Source organism: Folsomia candida, unplaced genomic scaffold, assembly GCF_002217175.1.
Source record: "Folsomia candida strain VU population unplaced genomic scaffold, ASM221717v1 Fcan01_Sc002, whole genome shotgun sequence".
Taxonomy (NCBI): Eukaryota; Metazoa; Arthropoda; class Collembola; order Entomobryomorpha; family Isotomidae; genus Folsomia; species Folsomia candida.
In genome coordinates this window covers 2,054,232-2,074,266 of record NW_019091194.1, presented here as the reverse complement: position 1 = coordinate 2,074,266, position 20,035 = coordinate 2,054,232, and the positions used below count along the sequence as shown (strand labels likewise).

At 36.3% G+C, this 20,035-nt stretch overlaps 2 protein-coding genes across 3 annotated transcripts; both read left to right on the top strand.

Moving 5' to 3' along the window:
• The first annotated feature begins 372 nt into the window (after positions 1-372).
• On the top strand, positions 373-2,687 carry LOC110844792 (cytochrome c-type heme lyase). Its single transcript, XM_022091081.2, has 5 exons — positions 373-731; positions 834-917; positions 1,005-1,127; positions 1,202-1,428; positions 1,492-2,687. The coding sequence occupies exons 1-5, from the start codon at positions 522-524 to the stop codon at positions 1,727-1,729; spliced, it is 882 nt and encodes a 293-aa protein (XP_021946773.1). The 5' UTR covers positions 373-521; the 3' UTR covers positions 1,730-2,687.
• Positions 2,688-9,219: 6,532 nt separating this feature from the next.
• On the top strand, positions 9,220-19,911 carry LOC110844346 (hillarin). 2 transcript variants are annotated; one of them, XM_035848372.1, is made up of 17 exons: positions 9,220-9,841; positions 12,816-12,918; positions 12,995-13,126; positions 13,197-13,445; positions 13,514-13,603; positions 13,665-13,873; positions 13,952-13,982; positions 14,069-14,278; positions 14,355-14,517; positions 14,597-14,864; positions 14,927-15,008; positions 18,141-18,312; positions 18,406-18,569; positions 18,644-18,748; positions 18,832-18,862; positions 18,930-19,134; positions 19,197-19,911. In XM_035848372.1, coding segments are annotated over exons 1-17 (2,415 nt in total). In that variant the 5' UTR covers positions 9,220-9,839; the 3' UTR covers positions 19,396-19,911. The 2 variants fall into 2 exon arrangements, with proteins under 2 accessions (XP_035704265.1, XP_021946217.1); XM_022090525.2 differs by having other exon boundaries at positions 9,220-10,282.
• Positions 19,912-20,035: the final 124 nt, after the last annotated feature.

The window sequence follows — 20,035 nt, the reverse complement described above, 5'->3', positions numbered from 1 at the left end:
ATATGTATGAAAATCATAGGAGTTGAAAATTGTCCACGAAAACTGAGATTATGATAAAACTAAAACTAACTCAAAGGTTTCCAAAAGTTTCTACAAAAAATCATGCAAAAATCAGCAATTTGCTACCGTAAATGAAAGTGTTTTCCACAGTTCATGATATATTTAAAATCAGGCATAAATATGAAGTAATACAAAATCATAGGGTTAAAATAAGCTTAAGGAAACTTTAAATAAATTAACTTTAACAATAATTGGTGAAATTTGAACATTAAAATCATATTAAAATTGATGTATCATGCAAAATTTCATGAATCCAACAATGAAATGCATGAGAGTCCATGAAATATGGGACGAAAGACTAAATCCTGCTCAGCGGCAGCGGCAGTAAAAATATCTCATTCCCATGTGAGCTCCATGCACAGAAAAATTAATAAAATTTGGCATTTAAAATTTAAATCTCATTAAAATTTAACTCATTTTTAAAATTGATCAATTAAAAATATAATTATTTTGTAAACACAATGGGGAACGTGGCATCCGCCGCGGAACTCGCCGCTCAGGCAGTTGTAGATCCACAAAAATGTGAGAGTGGTGCTTGCCAAAAATCTCAAAAATCCGAGTGTCCCGTGCAACACGGTCAAGGGGCTGGTGATGTTAAGGTAGGCGGATATCCACATCATCACAGTCAAGGGAATGTCCCGTCATCGAAGGGGGAGTGTCCAGCAAATCATGTAATTTCAATTTCATTTTCATCATCAATAATTCAGCTCATGTGTAGTTGCATGTAATTGTATAAATGGATGATATTTTATAAATTTATTTTCATTTTTAAGGGACAAGGATGGAGATCCGAATGTCCTGCATCAGCTCATCTAGTCAACGATCCACAAACTGCGGATTTGGACCCTAAAAATATGGTACACGTTGTACTTAATTAAAATCTACCCTGATGAGTGAATTTACTAAATTATAATTCACAAATATGCTGAATTGTTTGCATTTAGATGCCTCCACCAAACCAGCAACCTTCTCCCGGTCAGCCATTCCCATTGCCAATAGAGCGTCAAACATCGTCAATTCCAAAAGCAGGAACTGACAATGAAAAATGGGTCTACCCTTCACCACAGGTAATCAAAAGCTTTATACTTCATTCCTAATTGTTAAAGTTGTCAATAGCTAGTTAAACTGATTCATTTCACAGATGTTCTGGAATGCCATGTTACGCAAGGGATGGCGATGGCAAGAAGGTGACATTAAGGCCGAAGATATGAAAGCCATCATCAAAATTCATAACGTTAACAATGAAGACGCTTGGAGAGAAGTTTTGAAATGGGAAGCCCTTCACGCCACGGAATGCATGTGTCCCAAGCTTAAAAGTTTCCGTGGTCGAGCTCAAGATTTTTCACCCCGTGCGAGAATTCGTAGCTGGTAAAATTATTGTACTAAAATATTTTATTTGCAAGTTTGCAGCTTTTGTACTTTGCTTTGCAGGATGGGTTATGAACTTCCCTTTGACCGCCACGACTGGATAATTGACCGATGTGGTAAAGAGGTCCGCTACATTATTGACTACTATGACGGAGGAAATGTCGACGAGCAATACAAATTCGCCATTTTGGACGTACGACCCGCAATGGATTCCGTAGACAATGTTTGGGATCGGATGAAGGTAGCTTATATGCGGTGGCGATACTCAAGTCCTTCAGTTCAAGATGAAAAGGCACATTAATTAACACAAATACATTAAATGTACGCACGTAACTTTTCCACTCACAAAAATGTATCTTCACTTAAGTTCGTGTCTCATGTAATAATTTGTGTTTAATTTAAACTTGATGATGCAACAGCAGCCCAGCTCAGTAGCGTTGTCTAGTCAGTCAAATATTGCTTCAAAATAACTAAGGTGTAAAGAACAAGTGTGATAGTTCTAATAAATTGGCATTTAGTCGAGTCGAGCCATTTTTCGTGTCATCATTTATGTTAAAATCGATACTAAATTCTCAAGTAATATAGTAAATGTTGTGTCACTTTATAACTCTTGTCTACAAGTGTTTAGGTTACGTTAAAGTATTACTAGATTGACTCATTGTTAAGGAATTTAGATATAAATATATATCAATAAGTTAGTTAAAGTTAATAACTGATTGTCTTCAGTTATTATCGTCGTACCACCCGCATTTACAGACGTCACTTGTATCATAACTAATATATTCAAATAGTTTCAAATTCAGTGATAAGCTATTTGAATTTCTTAACCAAACAGCAATTCGCTTTCTATCTTGTACTTGTTTACTTTTAAAATATCCACTCACTTCTTAGTTGAAGTGGTCTTCCTTTTGCTCATCTTTTGTCTCCCCCAACATAGATAAATATGTAGTTTTCCCCTCTCTCTCTAATGCTAATGACGTTGTACTAATTTACACATGTCAATGATGACATATGCTCGTCATACAAATTTTTGACACGTAGAAGAAAACACCTGGTTTGAGTTTGTTCTTCGAATCAGTACTGTTTAAAATCTCATCTGTTATTTTAGCCGAGTTGTAGTAGCCCTCATATTGTTGTTGTTACTGTTCTGTTGCAAAGTTTGCATGCAAAAGTAAAAATGTAACAACGCACTGCACAACATTATGTATGTAAGAATGCATGAATGCAGAATAAATAAAAAATCCATAGTCAGCACTTGATCCGAACCTATTTATTTGGCATTGTTACTTTTTGAGCCTTGTTAACAGAGCTTTGATTAATTTGAAATGAGACCACACCACCAATTTTGCATGCTCTGGTATTTTACCTAAAGTTCAATACAAATTCATCCACATGGTTGAGTGACAGTGGACAAAAGAGGACAAAAGACCATTGGCTGTACCCTTTGTGAGGAACAGTGGGAGTAACGCAGCACAGGTAAGTATTTATTGGCACACAGTGGCCGCGGAAGGGTGGGGACAGAGGGACAATGTCCCCACGGTTATTCGATGTCCCCATCATCTGCCCATGTTATACAAACCCCTCCCTCCCCTATCCTACAACGTTAATGTCCCCAGATGTCCCCACGGCTTCCGCAGGCACTGCACACACACGTTACTCTAACTGCTATTCAACTTTAATGAATGAATGAGAAGATAATAGCCTTATCAATTATTGTTATTTGGCAGATACCGAGAAATTATGGGCATACAATTTGCACCTAATTTTTTATAATTTCTCGGAATTTGAATAATAAATTTGTGGGGTGGAATCTTCTCTTTAAAAACTTTTCAGATTTTATGAAAGTAAAAATGTGGGTTAACGAGTATGCAATGACTCAGCTTAGGAAGAATGAGAAGATGAAAAGGAGTAAAGTAGCGTTTTTAGTAAAAAAAAAAATACATGAAATAAAAGTAAAAAGAAAGATAAGTGGCAAAGATAACTTTACAGATTCTTCTCATTTTAAGTACGTTTTCCAATTTCTGTAGATTTTCATCATTATGAATATAATAAGTAAATATTAGGTGAGAAAGGTGCGACATGAATTTTATAAATTGGTCTAATTTTGGACACGAAAAATCGAGTTTGATATCCACTTATCAAAATTTTTGTATACTGCCTTATTCTAATTTATGCAAATATGTTCCATATCTATTTATAATTAACTTTAATTAATTACATAATTAAAAACACCAATTCTTGCAACATATCAACTCACAATAATATCCTCTTATCCAACCATTTACCCAAACCCGTCTCACTTTTCCTATCCACATTCTAAATCCAATTCAAACAAATCTTCGTATGTAATAGGGAACGCGTCCACCACACGAAAAATCGTGGTCAAAAACCGACGCATAAAAAATCCAACAAAGACAGCCAACATTTATGCATCTGGTCTCATATTATATTATTTTTAGCGATTGATGCAGATGTGATGCGGATTAAATAAAAATCGCAACTTTCTCTCTGACACATTTACAAATATTTCGTCAACATACAAACACCCAACCAAAATATGAACTGCAAAATCGCATGCAGTCAAATATTTACACGTGAACACAATTAATCAGTTCATCATCAAAATATGCTGTCTCCAAACATAAATAAATAAATGATCTACTAATAATTGAAGAATATCAAGCCCATAAAAAGAGTCATCCCGTAAGTAAGCAAATGTGGACAACAAGTTACAGCGTCTAAATTTTATTTTTAGATCAACACTTTTATAATTCCCAGAGGATGAAAGAGGAGTTCAAGAACTTGAGAGAATGGAAGATTTTATTTTTTTAATCATGAACAAAACAGTCAATTATGTGTCTTGAAGCGACCGAGGTGAGCTTTGACTTTCGACTTTCTTTAAATAAATCTTACATCGTCATCTTCCATTGTTTGTGGAAGAAGAGCTCTTCTTCTCTGTAATAAGTTTGGGTTTTGGTCGCACTAACAGAGACGACCGTAATGTGTAAGAGAAGTTGGATACAATTTTAGCATAGCATTGTTTCGGTGCCTCTTTTGAATTATTATTCAGCCGAGTTGGGAGCAGGTTTTATATATATTCGCAGGGCTTATTTAATCGTTGGGTCTGTTCGTCCGTCCGAGATATCCTAATTAATTATTACTCACTTTAACTGGTAAAAAGCTTCAAAATTGCATCTTTAGTAATTTCTTTAATACATATTAAATATTTGATTTTATAAAATTGGCGTCGAAACTTGTGCATGATTTTGTCAGGAAATTTACAAATAGGGCAAATCTGACTAAAACCTCCAGTGAAACTTCGTTGAGCCTGACAAAATACAAAATAAAAATGGAAAATAATACTGGAAGGTCAGATTGTCAAACTTAATCTCGGATTAGACCTGACTCGGGCTCAGCTAAATTTCACTGGAGGTTTTTACAGTCAGATTTGCCCTATTTGTAAATTTCTTGACAAAATTATTCACAAGTTTCGACGCCAATTTTATAAAATAAAATATTTAATATGCATTTACACAATTACTAAAGGTTCAGTCTTTACAATTTTCTTAGTTAAATGTATAGTAATTAATTAGAGATTACTCACTTAGCAAGCAACCTAACGGTTTTACTTACATAACATAAGATTTTATACGATTTAAATTTGAATTTCGCTAATCCTTTCCGTAAAGGTTAAGCAGGTTGAGTTTTATCGTGTTTCACAGAATTTGAGCAGCAGCCAAGCCACTGAAGAAGACACCAATTACTTTTATTTAATTCCCTCTTGGCAGAGAGGAACAAAAAAGAATCTCTTCAAAATTCAGGTTTTCTGTATTTACTTAAAATTCTAAGAGTCCGGTGTTATCTAGTAAGACTTCTTTTGAATACGAAATTATGTTATCGTATTTCATCTCAAGAAACCTCAAGGGGACGGAATTGGAAGAAGAAAAATTCCTTTCTCCCCAATTTTTGAGGCGTGTATAAATTACTTAAAATCATTCAAGAATACGGTCCAAAATACAAAAGCAAAGTAATTATTGAATAAAAAACGCTTCTTTTTCTCGTTTTACGGGATGACGAAACTGTATTTGTTGTAACGTAACATGTGATGTGATATGACATGACACTTGAAATTCATTCTTGTCACGAGCAAATCTTCCTTGCTGCCATTCTCTTAAGTGCTTTTGATACGAGAACGGATTAAAGATTTCTTCGAGAGAGTTAAACGAAAGAAATCCTCTTGTTTGCCGACAAGACGAAACGATGAAAAAATTAATAATTGGTTAAACTCTTCGTCTTATTGTAACTGCAAATTAATAAGTAAATAATAAACCCGTATGTGAAGGGTGATAAAATTTTATTTCGTTGCGAAAAGGCGTGTTCTCCTCCTAGATAGCTGACGGGCTCCTGTCATCTTTGTGTAATGAATTGCATGTATTTCCGCATTTTTACAAACGGGATGGACAGGAGGAGAGAGAGAGATGTTTTCTGAGAATGGCATGGATGTATGAAATGCAACCAGTTTTTTTTATGTACGAGTACTGATTTTATAATTTTCCAAAATATTATCATGTATTTTTTGCATTAGGAAAATAATCTCCTTCAATAAATAAAACTTGTTAACGAATTTGGAAAGGTTTAAATCCGTTCAGAATTTTATTCCAGAAATTAAAAATGGGATAAATTTGGAAAGGTTTAAATCCGATCAGAATTTTATTCCAGAAATTAAAAATGGGATAAATTTGGAAAGGTTCAAATCCGATCAGAATTTTATTCCAGAAATTAAAAATGGGATAAATTTGGAAAGGTTCAAATCCGATCAGAATTTTATTCCAGAAATTAAAAATGGGATAAATTTGGAAAGGTTCAAATCCGATCAGAATTTTATTCCAGAAATTAAAAATGGGATAAATTTGGAAAGGTTCAAATCCGATCAGAATTTTATTCCAGAAATTAAAAATGGGATAAATTTGGAAAGGTTCAAATCCGATCAGAATTTTATTCCAGAAATTAAAAATGGGATAAATTTGGAAAGGTTCAAATCCGATCAGAATTTTATTCCAGAAATTAAAAATGGATAAATAGCATAGATGTTTTGTAAGCCAAGTCCAAATAAAATTTTGATGCTGTTGTAATTGATCCAATTTTTTTCACCTGAATAATATACCATAAATTTAATTTAATTTTCATCCATATTCATCTCTTTATCATCTCCATATTCGTAGGTACATACTAATTTACATGATGTACGATAAGAGGAAATTACTCATGCATCCTCTTCCCGTTGCGTAACATATTTTAAACCAAACATGGCTCATCAGACATAATACTCAACATTTTACATTAGTTTCCCATCATGAAAACCAATTAACCTAGTAGTAAAATAAATATGTTGGTGGATTGCGTAATAAGTGATCCTGAACATAATTTCCATTTCTGCCATATTTTCTAGATACGTACATACACATCCACTCGACGATTATTTAGGATGCCGTATGGGTGGAGCATTTTAAAACCATGACAAATTTGCCACACTTGATAAAATGATACGGTAATTACTATTAGATGAGTGATGACACTTTTCATTTCATTCTCTCCTCTCCACAAACATTATGCAATTAGGCGTCATTCTCCTCCGCTTTGTTTATTCATTCGCACCCTAATTATCTCCATTTTTGGGCGTAATTTGTCTCATTTTATTATCTCGATGATTTACAATTAGACGAAAAAAGTGACATCAACACCACCGACCGCATTCTTAAAACAGATGAGGTTCTTAAAACAAAACAAAGGTAATCGGCACCGTCTCATCGTCATATTATCAGACGTGATACGGCTTGTTGTGACATTTTGTATCTTCTTTGGAGTCCAGTGGCCGCGGAAGCTGTGGGGACGTTAACATTGTAGGATAGGGGAGGGAGGGGTTTATATAACATGGGAAGATGATGCGGACATCAAATAACTGTGGGGGCATTGTCCCTCTGTCCCCACGGCTTCCGCGGCCACTGCTTCCGACGTGTCCTACGAATGAACATTATGAACATTTTTTAAGCTGAGGGAGTGTCACTTTTATGCATTGTGTTCAATGTTGAGGATAAAAAATAATAATAATGTGGGTTAAATTCAAGCTTGCATACATAAAGCATGAATTGAGTTTGTATGCAAATCGTGTATGTCCAACGCAAAATCCAATCCACTTAATATGGGTGAGACTACATGACAGTAGGCGTTATGTAGTTTCGCGATGGTCACACCTTTGTTGCAAAAATGTGGACACGATTAGTTTTAGTTGATATTTGTGTGACTCTTAGAGGAAGCGGATTATGATGGCGAATTAAAAATATGTCAATATGCAAATTACATGCTTTGTGTTTTGTTTTACTTTTGATTCGTCCATCTCAAAATCTACAATTCGTAAGAAAGAATCATTTTAATAACAAAAATTAAATTTTGACGTTCAATTTAGACTAAATGTAAAAATATATTTTTTAATCGGACATGTTTTACGTAATCGGGTCAAAATTTTCAATAATTTGATTTGTGGTTTCTGCTTCAGACAATCTTTATATAAATTAAATATTTGATTGTAATTAAAAATTCAGCTTTGGCGTTTAATTCTGTCATAAAAATAAAATTGGTTTTAAGTCTAAAATTAAATTTTGATGTTTCTTGTAACACTGTCGAATTTTATAGTGCCCAACTTTTTGAATGGATTTTTGTTTTAATTTTTCGTACTACTAATAATTCAGAAAAAGGTCCAAGTCATCTTTAATGAGTTCCTTTACTCTACAAAAAACTTAATTTCGACGTTCCATTCAACCAAAAAAAGTACAAATATTTTCATGCCCAACCTAAAATAAATTTTCATTCCTCCACCCTCGTATCAAACAGCACCCAAATTTTGAATGAATTTTTTTCCCTAATAATTCGACCAAAACCAAAAAAGCAAGTCTTACACTTTTTGCATGCATCTTATACGCGGACACCAAACAACAATATCATTCATACCGTCTCTTCCCATTGTTGTTGGCACGATTGTCCTCATCCTCCTCTAATATGTAGAATTAGTGGGAAACATGAAACACACGACGAACAAGGCTTTTTACTTTACACGACATGGCGAACATTGAATCCTGTTTAATACTACCAGGTTTAACCTGCCCTATAAAAAATCCCATGCCATGCCATGCCACACACTGTACACACAAATTGTACATAAAAATTGTCTGGTGGTGCCTTCACATTATGAACTCCTGCTACCCACGCCACGCCGAATCATCATATCAACGGCTCACTACCACATAAATCGAGCCCCTCCGTGCAACCTGTATTGTGTTGATGTAATAGTTAACGGCAACAACGGATGAAGGGGTGGATTGGATTATTTCGTATAGTCTCGGGGTTGATCCTCTTTTTACACTTTTTATTACATCCACATACACAGAGCTAAACCCAAGATCAGATCAGGATCCTATCCTTCCACCACCACCATTATTACGAACCAAACCAACAATGCCTACGCAACAGGTAGATAGTAGATATGTACCCATGAAAAAGAATGGAAACCACTTTATACTCGGCTACTTTGCTAGAGAGACGCTTCACAAGCAAAGTGGTCACATTTCGTATCCTGCCAGATCCCACTTTTCACCTCGACATCGACACGTCACGCGTTGTGTGAACAGAACGGATGCTTTTTTGCATTATTTTAACTTTGAATCGAATACTATTCAGGTAAGTTAGCTTAGCTAGCTAGATACATGTCTGATGTGATCCCACACCTGAATCTGAGGTGGTGCGAGGAGGTATGTGTAGTGTACACGTAAAACTTGGCGTATGCAATTCATCCAATGTGCAGGTACCAGTGAAGAAGATCAGCTCTTTACGAGTTTGAATGTTCAATTGAATCTTCATTCCTGTACCACGAACCAAACCACCAGCAGTGATCTACAGGCTTAAAACTTGGTTCTTCGTCTTCAGAACAAGTCTCATCATCATCATCATTGCAGATACGAGAAAAAAAAGAGTTAAACTACTAATTCTGCTGCTCACTCACTCACTACTCGATCATCAACCATCCGATCAAAAATTATACCGTTTGCCATTGATTGAGTATATATAAAAAGCTACGTAGTGACGACGAACACGACGACGACGGTTTGTAAATTTGGTGTCGAATGCAATTTGAAAAATATTGGAGGAGGAGGAGGAGGAAATTCACCTACCGGCGAATCTAATCCGGATTAATGATTAATTAGTGGACCGAGAACTAATTGTGCGCTTGTGGCTAAAAGTCATTAACTTTTCAAACAAAGTGAGAGAGAAGTGAACCTAATGAGGATCTGGTTTAAGTTGGAGTGCAAAAATTTATACGTAAATACTTTGATGAAGTGAGAGGAAGCAATTTGATCCACATGTACGTAACATAATGAGTTCGCAATTAGTATGAATATGAAGAGAATCATATGAAAATTATGTGAATTATAATGTGATTACCATCCCGTAATTTAATTTGAAAACGAATTTGCCCCATTATTTTGATTGATTGACAGCAGACGATAGAACAACAATGGCACCTGGTTAGCAAGATTGTGCTTGAAGATTGGATGGTGAAAGAAGACAAAGTTTGCTGTTTTTTTTTGAGGGGATCAATTTTTGTATATGATAAAATCATCCCGAGTTTGTGATGTGATTGGTTTTTGTGTGAGTTATGGTGTAAATCACAAATTTGGAGAGAAAAGTGAGAAAGAAAGTGAGAATTGAGCATGTTTGTGGAGTGAAAGTAGGGAGAAATGTATCGTGGAAGTGGAGAACATGCTTGTCTCCGGTGCAAAGAGACGGTATATCCGGTCGACAGGTGGGTTACTAAATTAATGTCCAGAAAATTAAGAATTTGACAAGAAATCTCATTTCAAAAATTATTTGGAAAAATGTGTATTTGACTTAAAACTTCGTTAAATTGTAGTAAAAATTGAAATTGAAATTCTATTTTTTGAGACTTTCTCCATCATTTCTTCAAAACTAATTTTATCACTGCTGGTGTGACCAGCAATTTTCTGTTTATGAATATGAAAAAAAATTATATTTGGCTTTCAACTTCAGTAAAATTTTAGTAAATTTTGCAATAGAAATTCGTTATTTTTTGTGTGAATGTCTTCAAATATTTTGAGACTTTCTCCACCAATTTTTTAAAAACTAATTTTATCACTCCTTCTGTGATCACCAAATTTGTTTTTGTGTACAGAACAGATTTTCTACTTTTGGTATTTTGAGTGTAAAAGTTTTATCCTCGAGTCGTAGATAGTAACATTAATTTGCAATTTTGTGGTTTGAGTAACAGTCTCCATTGTAATAATGTAAACCGCACAAACTCATTGATTTTTGTGATACTTTTCTACAACTTTCGTATTTAGAAGTGGAAACACTATTTTCATCTCTTATAGAAATCACTGTCCCATTAAAAATATGTGTCAATTAAAGCAATATGTACTGTTATCGTAAAATTATTGCAATTGTGTGGTTACTGATTTGAGATCGATTATCAATAAGTTGAGACAAAAAAGGAATACTTGGTCTTAAAAAATAGTAATTTGGTAGAGAAAATAATACCCGGACGGTTTTCGACAAAGATATGTGGCAAATCTGTAATAAGTTTAGTTTATTGTGAATGTCCTTGAAATTTCAAGATTGGCGAGCTAATTAAACAAACAAATTTTCAAATTAAGCTTCCTTTTTAGCCCGAACCAGGGCTTATGTAATTGTCATGTCCGTCTGTCCGTCTGTCTGTCTGTCTGTCTGTCCGTCTGTCTTTCGATAGCGCTCGAACGAGTTGACCGATTGACTTGAAATTTTTACCATATGCATATTGGACAAAGTTAGGAAACGAGTTCGAAGATGGGCAAAATCGGTCAAGTGGTTGACCGGTGGGGGTCATCGGAGTGGGTGGGGTATTATGCACCAAAATTTCAAAATGGTCGTAGGAAGCTGAAATTTGGTACAGAGGTTGCTAGTGGTTCCTAATGAAAGAATGTGAAGTGAAATTGGAAAATTTTTAAACCGGAGGCACCCGAGGGGGTGACCCATACCGATTTTTCAAAATCATCGAATCGAGATGAAATTTGGTATAGAGGCTGCTAATGGCCCGTAATAGAAGAATATGAAATGAAATTGGTAAAATTTTTAAAAGCCGGGACCCGTTAGGGTGACCCATACCAATTTTCATAGCTTGTCGCAAGAAGCTGAAATTCGGAACGGTGATACTTAATGGCTTCGCATGAAATAATATAAAGTCAAATATGAACAAAAAGTAACCAGAGGGGCACTAAGGGGTGACCCATACCGATTTCTAATATATTCAGCTATAATTTAGTGTGGAGTCGAAAAAATAACTTGGGATTAGAGTTTTGGAGGATTGAATTTTGAAATTTTATAATTGAAAATTGTGACAAACATGAGTTTACTAATCAACCCTGGTTCGGGCTAAGCAAAGCTGTACTGATAGGTTTTAAAGTATTGTGTTCGGGTCCAGTTTATTCAACGATAGTTACATGTAAGACATTAATTGAATTTAATGGCTCGTTTTAATGTAAAATAGCATAATTAAATTTGAGCTTTATCATGTCAACACTTATAATTGGATTTTCTATCTTCTATTACTTGGACCTTCACAGTAGCACTCAAGAAAAAAAAACACTCAAGGATATGCACCACAACAGAAAGCAATCATAACTTAATTAGCCATCTGTCCTAATAAGTCGGTCCACCAATTTTAATTTCTGGATCAAATCGATATGCTTAATTATCAATACAAAAACTATACCCAAACTAAACAATTTCTGCAACCGGAACTTTCTAAAAAAATAGAATAATTGCACCCCATAAATGATCCAGATTCAGTCAGGCATACTTTGCATTTCTCATTTTTACGTAACTGTTTTTTTACAAAAAAATCTAAGTTACCAAGTATGTCGACCCTGTCTGGCTTTCATCGTCTCCTGTCGTCCACCTTCATTTCAAGAGATTGTTGATATCGAAATAATAATAAAAACTACGAGATGCATGAATTTAGTCCAAATGCACATGTAGTATTATGAGATATGTGCTTACATGAATGACCAACTGGCTGCGTGTGGGTGTGGGCCGATCCACTAAAATATTTGGTGTGTGTAGGTGGGTGGACCCGATTTGGGCGAACATTTCACTTTCGTCCTACAACATAAACCTCCACATTATATTAGACCAATATTCCACGTGTCAAATTATGCAGAGGTTGAGGTCACTCATGAATCAATCAGAGTATTTTAATGGGGGAAATTTTTAGGAAATTTTAAAAAAGAAACGTTATAATTATGTAAGTTAAATACTAATTTGAATTATTATTATTATTACAGGGTGGGACCCTTAAAGGATTTCTCCTTCTTCCACTCTGGCTGTTTTAAATGTTGCGTTTGTGGAAGTCGACTCAGCCTCCGGACATACTACCACTCGCAACATGTAAATTTTCCGCATATTTTTAAACTTATTTGCATGCTATATTTCTACGCAAAATTTGATAAAATGCTATCCTTAGGACCAAGAGGACAAGGAAGTTTACTGCATTTCACACGTACCAAAACCTGGTCCTGGGCATTTGGACGGTAGTGCGGTAGGGATCAGGTCGGCACTAAATGTCCCGAAATCTACGACTTTTGTCAATGAGCAGGTACGTAGAAATTTAAGATTACATAAGCTTTTCTTACCAAATTTTTCTTACGGAAATGTCTCTATCTCAGATTCGCGCATCCGGTAAGGGAACCTTGGACCTGGAAAGTTTGCATATTCGGTCAAACAGCAGGGGGGAAAATGGTTCACCAGCCTTTGACGGGGCAGGTCCCACAAGTCAGGCGAACGTCACTAACAAGGGTACACCTGGTCATAATTATGGAAGATTTGATGCTTCAGCCCTACACATTGCGCATGCGCTAAGGGCCACTCAGATTCAAAAGGCGTACAAGAAGGAGAAACCACTTCATACTTATCTTGTAATTAAAAAAAATATTTACACATGAAAGTTTTGGAGATTGCTTATTAATTTCACGTAAAATTTCAGCCCAAAGAGGAACAAACCGAGTTGGAAATGAAGTTCCGGAAAGAGGAAGACATATTGTACCGGAAGTTTGAGAAAGCGAGGAAAGAAGAGGTGTGTATTAAAGATCTCATTTATTATGAGAAATGGTACTACGTATTATTTGGATTTTTAGGAAGCTCGTATTCATGCCGAATTCAGAGAAGAATGGGAACGAGAACTAGACAAGTTGGCCTCTAAATTCGAGTCATTACGAGCCCAAGAAGATCCCCATACGATAAATAAACTCAGGGCGAGAGAAAGGGACGAGTTGGAACGCCACATGACCATTCGAAGGGACAAAAAGAGAGAACAAATTACGAGAAAGTTGCTGGAACATGAACGGTAAAAATAATTTCTTGCTTTCACCTGAACCAGGAGTTCATACCCACAAAATTTCACCCCGTTATTGTTACCTTGCAGAGCTGCAACTGCCGCCTTGGTCGAAAAACAGGTATGGAGTTTACCCATTTAAAACTTATAATGTCGAATTAATCGAATTCTTTAATTGATTCGAATTATTTAATTTTCGAAAAACAGAGCAAGGAAATGCTCCACTTAATCAACGAGAGAAAGCGAGAATGGTTTGCTCGTGGGGGCGGAAGTGACGACGAGGAAGGACTTTCCTCCGAACTGGAATCGTTCCCATATCCACAAAATCCACCCCCACCTTCTCCCCCAGCCACGAGGAAGACGCATATTTACACTGACCCCGTCGAATTCACAGATATTGACCAAATTGCCATATCCGTAAGAGCGACTTAATTTCTTAAATTAATTAGCACCAATTACTTCTTAATTAAATACCTTCCATGAATTTCCTCAGGTGGCACAAGAAGACCAGAAAACATTTACCGACCTCGTCCGAAAACTCGTTTCTCGTTGTGGCACGGACGTAGAAAAGGCGAGAACGATCTTCCGCTGGATTACTGTCAAAAACTTGAACGCCATGGACTTTAGTGAAGATGTCCGCACCGACACGCCCATGGGTAAAATTTCGACTATGCATTTCCCATGATTAGAATCCTATGATTAGAGAGCAAAAAATAATGCTAAATAATTTCTTAGGACTCCTGAGAGGCATTAAACAAGGAACTGAAAGTTACCACGTCCTTTTTAAGCGTCTCTGCTCCTACGCCGGCCTTCACTGCGTGGTCATTAAAGGGCTCAGCAAATCTGCGGGGTATCAGCCGGGGGTAAAATTTACAGATTCGCGTTTCAGAAATTCCTGGAATGCCGTCTACGTCGCGGGAGGGTGGCGTTTCGTCCAGTGCAATTGGGGTGCGAGGCATTTAGTAAATGCGAAGGAGAGGGCGTCCAAATCCGACTCGTTAAGGTAATTTGACTTTATTTGTGCATGTAAATAAATATTATAATTAATTTCTCCTTTTCGTTAAGATATGAATATGACGATCACTACTTTTTAACCGATCCGAAAGAGTTTATTTTCGAATTTTTCCCCACAACGACGGAATGGCAGGTATGTGTGAAATTAGTATGTGTGAAATGAAAATGGAGAAATGAGTTGGTTTATTTACAAAAGTTCATATACACAAAAAATTCTAAAACAAAAACAAAATAGTTTATTGCATAAACTGTCCGACTGCTTGGAGGTCAAAGAGAGGTTGTCCATAAGTATCCAGGTTAATTGGGGAAAAGGTCATTGTGATTCGTTTCTCAAATTTAAAATCGAAAAGGTCTTCCAAATATTGGATCAAATGATCTTCATATTCGTCAAAATGGGTGAATTTTTTGTTTGCAAGCTTCAGAGTGATTCCGTCGATGGTACAATTTGTTATTATTCCAAATATGTTGGACAGGTGTCCAATCGTTTCAGCTTTTGCGCAATCCAATTTTACACGATCAACCACTCTTTTCTGCTCTTTGTTAAATTCCTTGATTCTGCAAGAGATGGATTGCAATATTTTCCAATCGTTGGATTCTTCGTCAAACTTGGTTTGGTAGAGAGCTATAGTGTTTAAGGATTTGGATGGATCTTTCTCCGTCAAGATTTGTCCATGCGAGGAAAACTTAGAGTTTTTTGTTAACGAAGTATTTCCCGCATTAGATTGTTTGCGAGATGTCCTGAGTCCATCGTAGACATGTTCGTACTCGAGCATGAAATATGTTGAAGAAATTTTGCTGTTGACACCGTTTGTTGGGAGGAAGGGGGAATTCTGTCGATCATGTTCGGCATAAATTGTTTCATCTCTAGTGCAGATGTTGAAGTGATTGGAACGAAGGATCTGCTCCAACAATTGGAAAGACGTGTGGTGGAATTCAATATCTTTCTTGAGGAGTCGGAATTTTTTGCTGTTAGCATGTTTCGTGTTATGGGTGGAAACAAGGATGGAAAGTGCCACCTTAAAAAAATAATCAAACTGAAGTCAACCGATGAAAATTTCAAATGCCAAATCCAATATAAATACCTGAACGGTGTCATAGATTTTGTTGTATACATCCTTTTTCGAATACGGTAGCTTCCATTTTGCCAACACCTCGAATTCCACTTTCGAAAATCGCTGTTTCCAGTAGTTTTTCTCCAACTGTTGGATATTCTTGTCACTGTATTTCATGGCTTCGTACTGTGTTTTACGTACGTTGTTGGGAATTGCCTCGGGGACTCCTCTTTCCTTCATGTATTCCCACAGAGATTGATTTTGCTGACCTTCCGTGGAGTGAATGATTTCGTTCATATGTTGTTGGTTGAAATCGGAGGATCGGGGGCGAGCGTTAAACATCATGATAACCACTACGTCCTTGTTGTGTTTATCGCTCACTAAAAAAAGTTCCTGACTCCGCTCACCATGTTCCTCACATTTTCCCTTTACTGCGCTCCTTTTCCAACAAGAGCAATCACAACAGACAGCATTCCAGTTCAAGGAGTGTTTAACCTCGTAGTCATTCCTATTAACTTTTGTAGCATTTCCAACGCTTGCTCCGGTTGTTTTCAATTTCCCAATAGAATAGAATAAAATGTCTTCGTTTCGGCATACGAAGATTGGCATTTCTTTAAAGTTAAGATTCACATCCTTCAAATTTTCTCGATATTCCGATTTTCCTTTTAAAGTATGTAGCCATTCTTTGTACTCAGCGCTGGATTTCATATCCTCTTCATTACCTCTCCAACCTTTAGATCTCAGTTCGTCCCTGATGTAATAAAACAGGAGTCCAAGTCCCTGAGTTGGTGGCTTCCACGTTGAGCGAGGAGAGGAGGAATCTGGTCTGGATTGCCAGTAGAAGAGTCGTCTCTTGATGAAGCGATCTAATTTTATAAAAGTATCATGAATTAAGACCTTAACAATTCAACGTTTACAAATGACTTTAGAACCAACCTTCACTGGCATTATCGCCGCCTGAACCACCAACATCAACTTCGTTCATACGTGCTATCTTAGCTGCAGGTTCTTCGACTTTTTCGTAATATAATCATGATTATTAGTGACGAACCTCCAACATTTGGATATAAATATTAAATGCACTTGAAGTTACCTAAAGAAATTTCTTCCTTTTCTACCACGCTTTCATAAGCGCCTTCCTCCTCGATTACAGATGGCGATGGAGGACCACTGTACTCTAAAATCAATAAACAACATCAAATTAATACACAAGTCAGCAAATAAAGTTGATAGAATAGTGAACTATCCGCTTACCCAGCTTTTGGGACGTTTCGTCCAACCACTCTTGAAGATTTGTCCACCACCGGCCCATAATGAAACAACGCTCTCCCAGCTCGTTCTCGTTCAACCACCTCTGTTCCAAAAAAAATTTCCCGGCTGTTTCACAAATAATAAAAAATATAAGTAGGCAATTAAATTCAAAATCCGACAGTTGGGAGGTAAATTTGGGGATCTCAGTGATAGGGAAAAGGTATTCTTACCAGCAGAAGTTTTCTTCGTCTGGTCATTCATGAAACGATAGATGAGTTTCGAACCGAATTTTATCAAATCTCGGTGGGCAAGCAGTCGAGGATTGTTTTTCTCTAGTTTTTCGTCTCCCACCCAAACTCCGTTTAAACTCTAAAAAAAATTGCAAAAATAACTAATGTTTACAACCGAAATTGTCCAACAGTTGGAAATAAACTTTAAAGCAAATATAAAACTTACAATATCTTTTATAAACCATTTATTGTCGTCAAACACCAAACTGCAGTGCTGCCCTGAAATGTCAGGGAGGTTAAGGACGATGTCACAACCGGGCAACCGTCCCACCACCAACTGTAAACAGTAAATCATGCCGTCATAATTTGGATAAAATTTTTTTTACAAATTTTACATTTTTCATTCCCAATGAAATGACTGTTGGTAAAGGATTGCTTATCAATTTCAACATGGCTGACTCTTCGTCTCTACTTTCTTCGTCACTCTTCTCCATCTTATCAGCTTAGTTTCGAAATGACATAAATTTACAAGATTTGTCTAATTGTCTGAGTGAGAGTCACTCTCGATATCCAAAAAGTTGGAGTCGGGTTCAGACTTGTCACCTGCTAACTTGCTTGTTTACTCCATTTTCGTCTAACGCATGTCTCAATCTGCCTCATAAGCAGGCAGTTTGTCCCAACTGTTTGGGACAGATAATAATAATAAGAGTTGGTCCATACCCTTTTGTACAGCTGCTCAAGAGGCCCATCACTCTGGCAGAGTTTGAAGAGCTCCCGTTCGTTCGGAGTCTATTTTTCCGATATGGACTTTACTTTCCTCAAGGGCAGAGTTGTGATGGCGTTACCAACAGTCATGGAGATGTCATTTCGCATTGTAAAGCGGTCATGACCACGGATCAATCTGGTAAGAGAACTTATTATCTCATCGCAGCAGTTAATTCCTAAAGTAAATACCAAAATATTTAAGTAATCCTGAATTTTTACCATACAATTCCAGGTGCTGCAACTGTTCGAATCGGGATGCCCCCACAAATGGAAGGCTGCCTCATATTCCACTACAACTTAAAATCATACGATAACGAGTCCGACACTTTTGATGGCGTCAGTCTAAAGAGATTCGTGATGCAGAGTGTGACTCCTCCAGTCGTGTCATTCCGTACGGTACGTACTTCCTCATGATAAGTATATATCTTATTAGTTTACTAGCTAAATGTTATATGGTATCAAATATATAGCACGCCCCCGCCTCTGGTGCCTTTCTCCTTGACGTCTTTGCCAACGCGGTAACACCGCGAGAATATCTTACCGGAGAACCGATGAAGTTCAAGTCCGTTTGCAAGGTTTGGCTGATTATGAATATGCAAAAAAATTAGTAGGTTCGAATACGTCGTCGTACAAGTAAATAATAATAATTTTCTCTCAGGTTAAGATTGAATGCGGCACTTTATCGACAGGTATGAAAGCAAAACAATTAACTTATTAAATTAATTATTAATTAAGAATATGTATATTTACTCCCAGTGATGGTACCCTTACCCGACTGCGCGTCTGGAGAATGGGGACCTGCCAAGGCCAATCGTCTCTTTGGCCTTATCCCCTTAACGCATCCTGACCCCTTGATATTTTCTGGTCGTGAGGTGGCCATCGACTTTTCAATGTCTCGTCCCCTCACCGATTTCATGGCCACGCTTCACAAAAATGGGACGGACGAGAAAAAATTAGCCAAGTAAATACACATTACAAATTGATTAATTCATCCATATACATAATTTTGCATATTTATTTCAGGTTTATCAGTCAATCCGTCCGAAATAGTGAGGTCTCGTTCTCCATCCAATTTCCAGAAGAGGGTCAATACGGTCTGGACATTTACACGAGAGAAATTGACACCGCAGATGTCCCCACGACCTCCAATGGGAAACAACTCTTGACCCATTGTTGCAAATATCTTATCAACTCGTCGAAAAGAAATGCGACGCCTCCATAAATAAATAAGAAAATTAATAACATTTTCTTATAACGACACAATTTAATACGACCCGACAACAAATGCATGAACGAGCACCATTGTTAAAATTACACTGTAATTATTAATTGAGTTTGTAAACTAAATATTATGCTACTTATTACATAAATTGTTCATTTTTTGTGGTTTGTTGCTATTTAATTAAAATTATTAAACTACTGATGGATAAGGAGGGAAAGTGCTGGTTTGATGTAAAGTGAAAGTATGTATACTTATCTAAGAAAATGCACAGTCTTTGCCACAAAAGTAATTAAATATCAATGAATTCGTGTTAACAAGAATTTTTTTTAGTCCAGTCCAATTTATTCACTCAGAAAAAAAGTCACAATATATTTTAAAATTACTTATCAACTGTAAAAACATAATTTAACAAATGATGCAGCAGCAATATTGACAATCATAGCAATTTCATGTGTGGTTAACGTAACTTCTGACAAACTTGTGAAATAAAAGAGAATTTAATTATTGAAAGAAAGATAATTTCGAAAATTTTTGCAAGAATAAAATTCATGAAAACTTTTGCGGAAGTTTTCTTCAACTAATTTGTATTTTATTTTGTGAGACTATTTTCATGGTCAAAATTCCTAATATGTAAATAACT

What these genes read in the sequence shown, in the direction of transcription:
- LOC110844792 (XM_022091081.2), top strand. Translation starts at nt 522, where the DNA reads ATGGGGAACGTGGCATCCGCCGCGGAACTCGCCGCTCAGGCAGTTGTA. An exon ending in GGGAGTGTCCAGCAAATCAT is followed by an intron (nt 732 to 833) that starts GTAATTTCAATT and finishes TTCATTTTTAAG; the next exon opens with GGACAAGGATGGAGATCCGA. An exon ending in ATTTGGACCCTAAAAATATG is followed by an intron (nt 918 to 1,004) that starts GTACACGTTGTA and finishes GTTTGCATTTAG; the next exon opens with ATGCCTCCACCAAACCAGCA.
- LOC110844346 (XM_022090525.2), top strand. Translation starts at nt 10,218, where the DNA reads ATGTATCGTGGAAGTGGAGAACATGCTTGTCTCCGGTGCAAAGAGACG. An exon ending in AGAAAGCGAGGAAAGAAGAG is followed by an intron (nt 13,604 to 13,664) that starts GTGTGTATTAAA and finishes TTGGATTTTTAG; the next exon opens with GAAGCTCGTATTCATGCCGA. An exon ending in CCGCACCGACACGCCCATGG is followed by an intron (nt 14,518 to 14,596) that starts GTAAAATTTCGA and finishes ATAATTTCTTAG; the next exon opens with GACTCCTGAGAGGCATTAAA.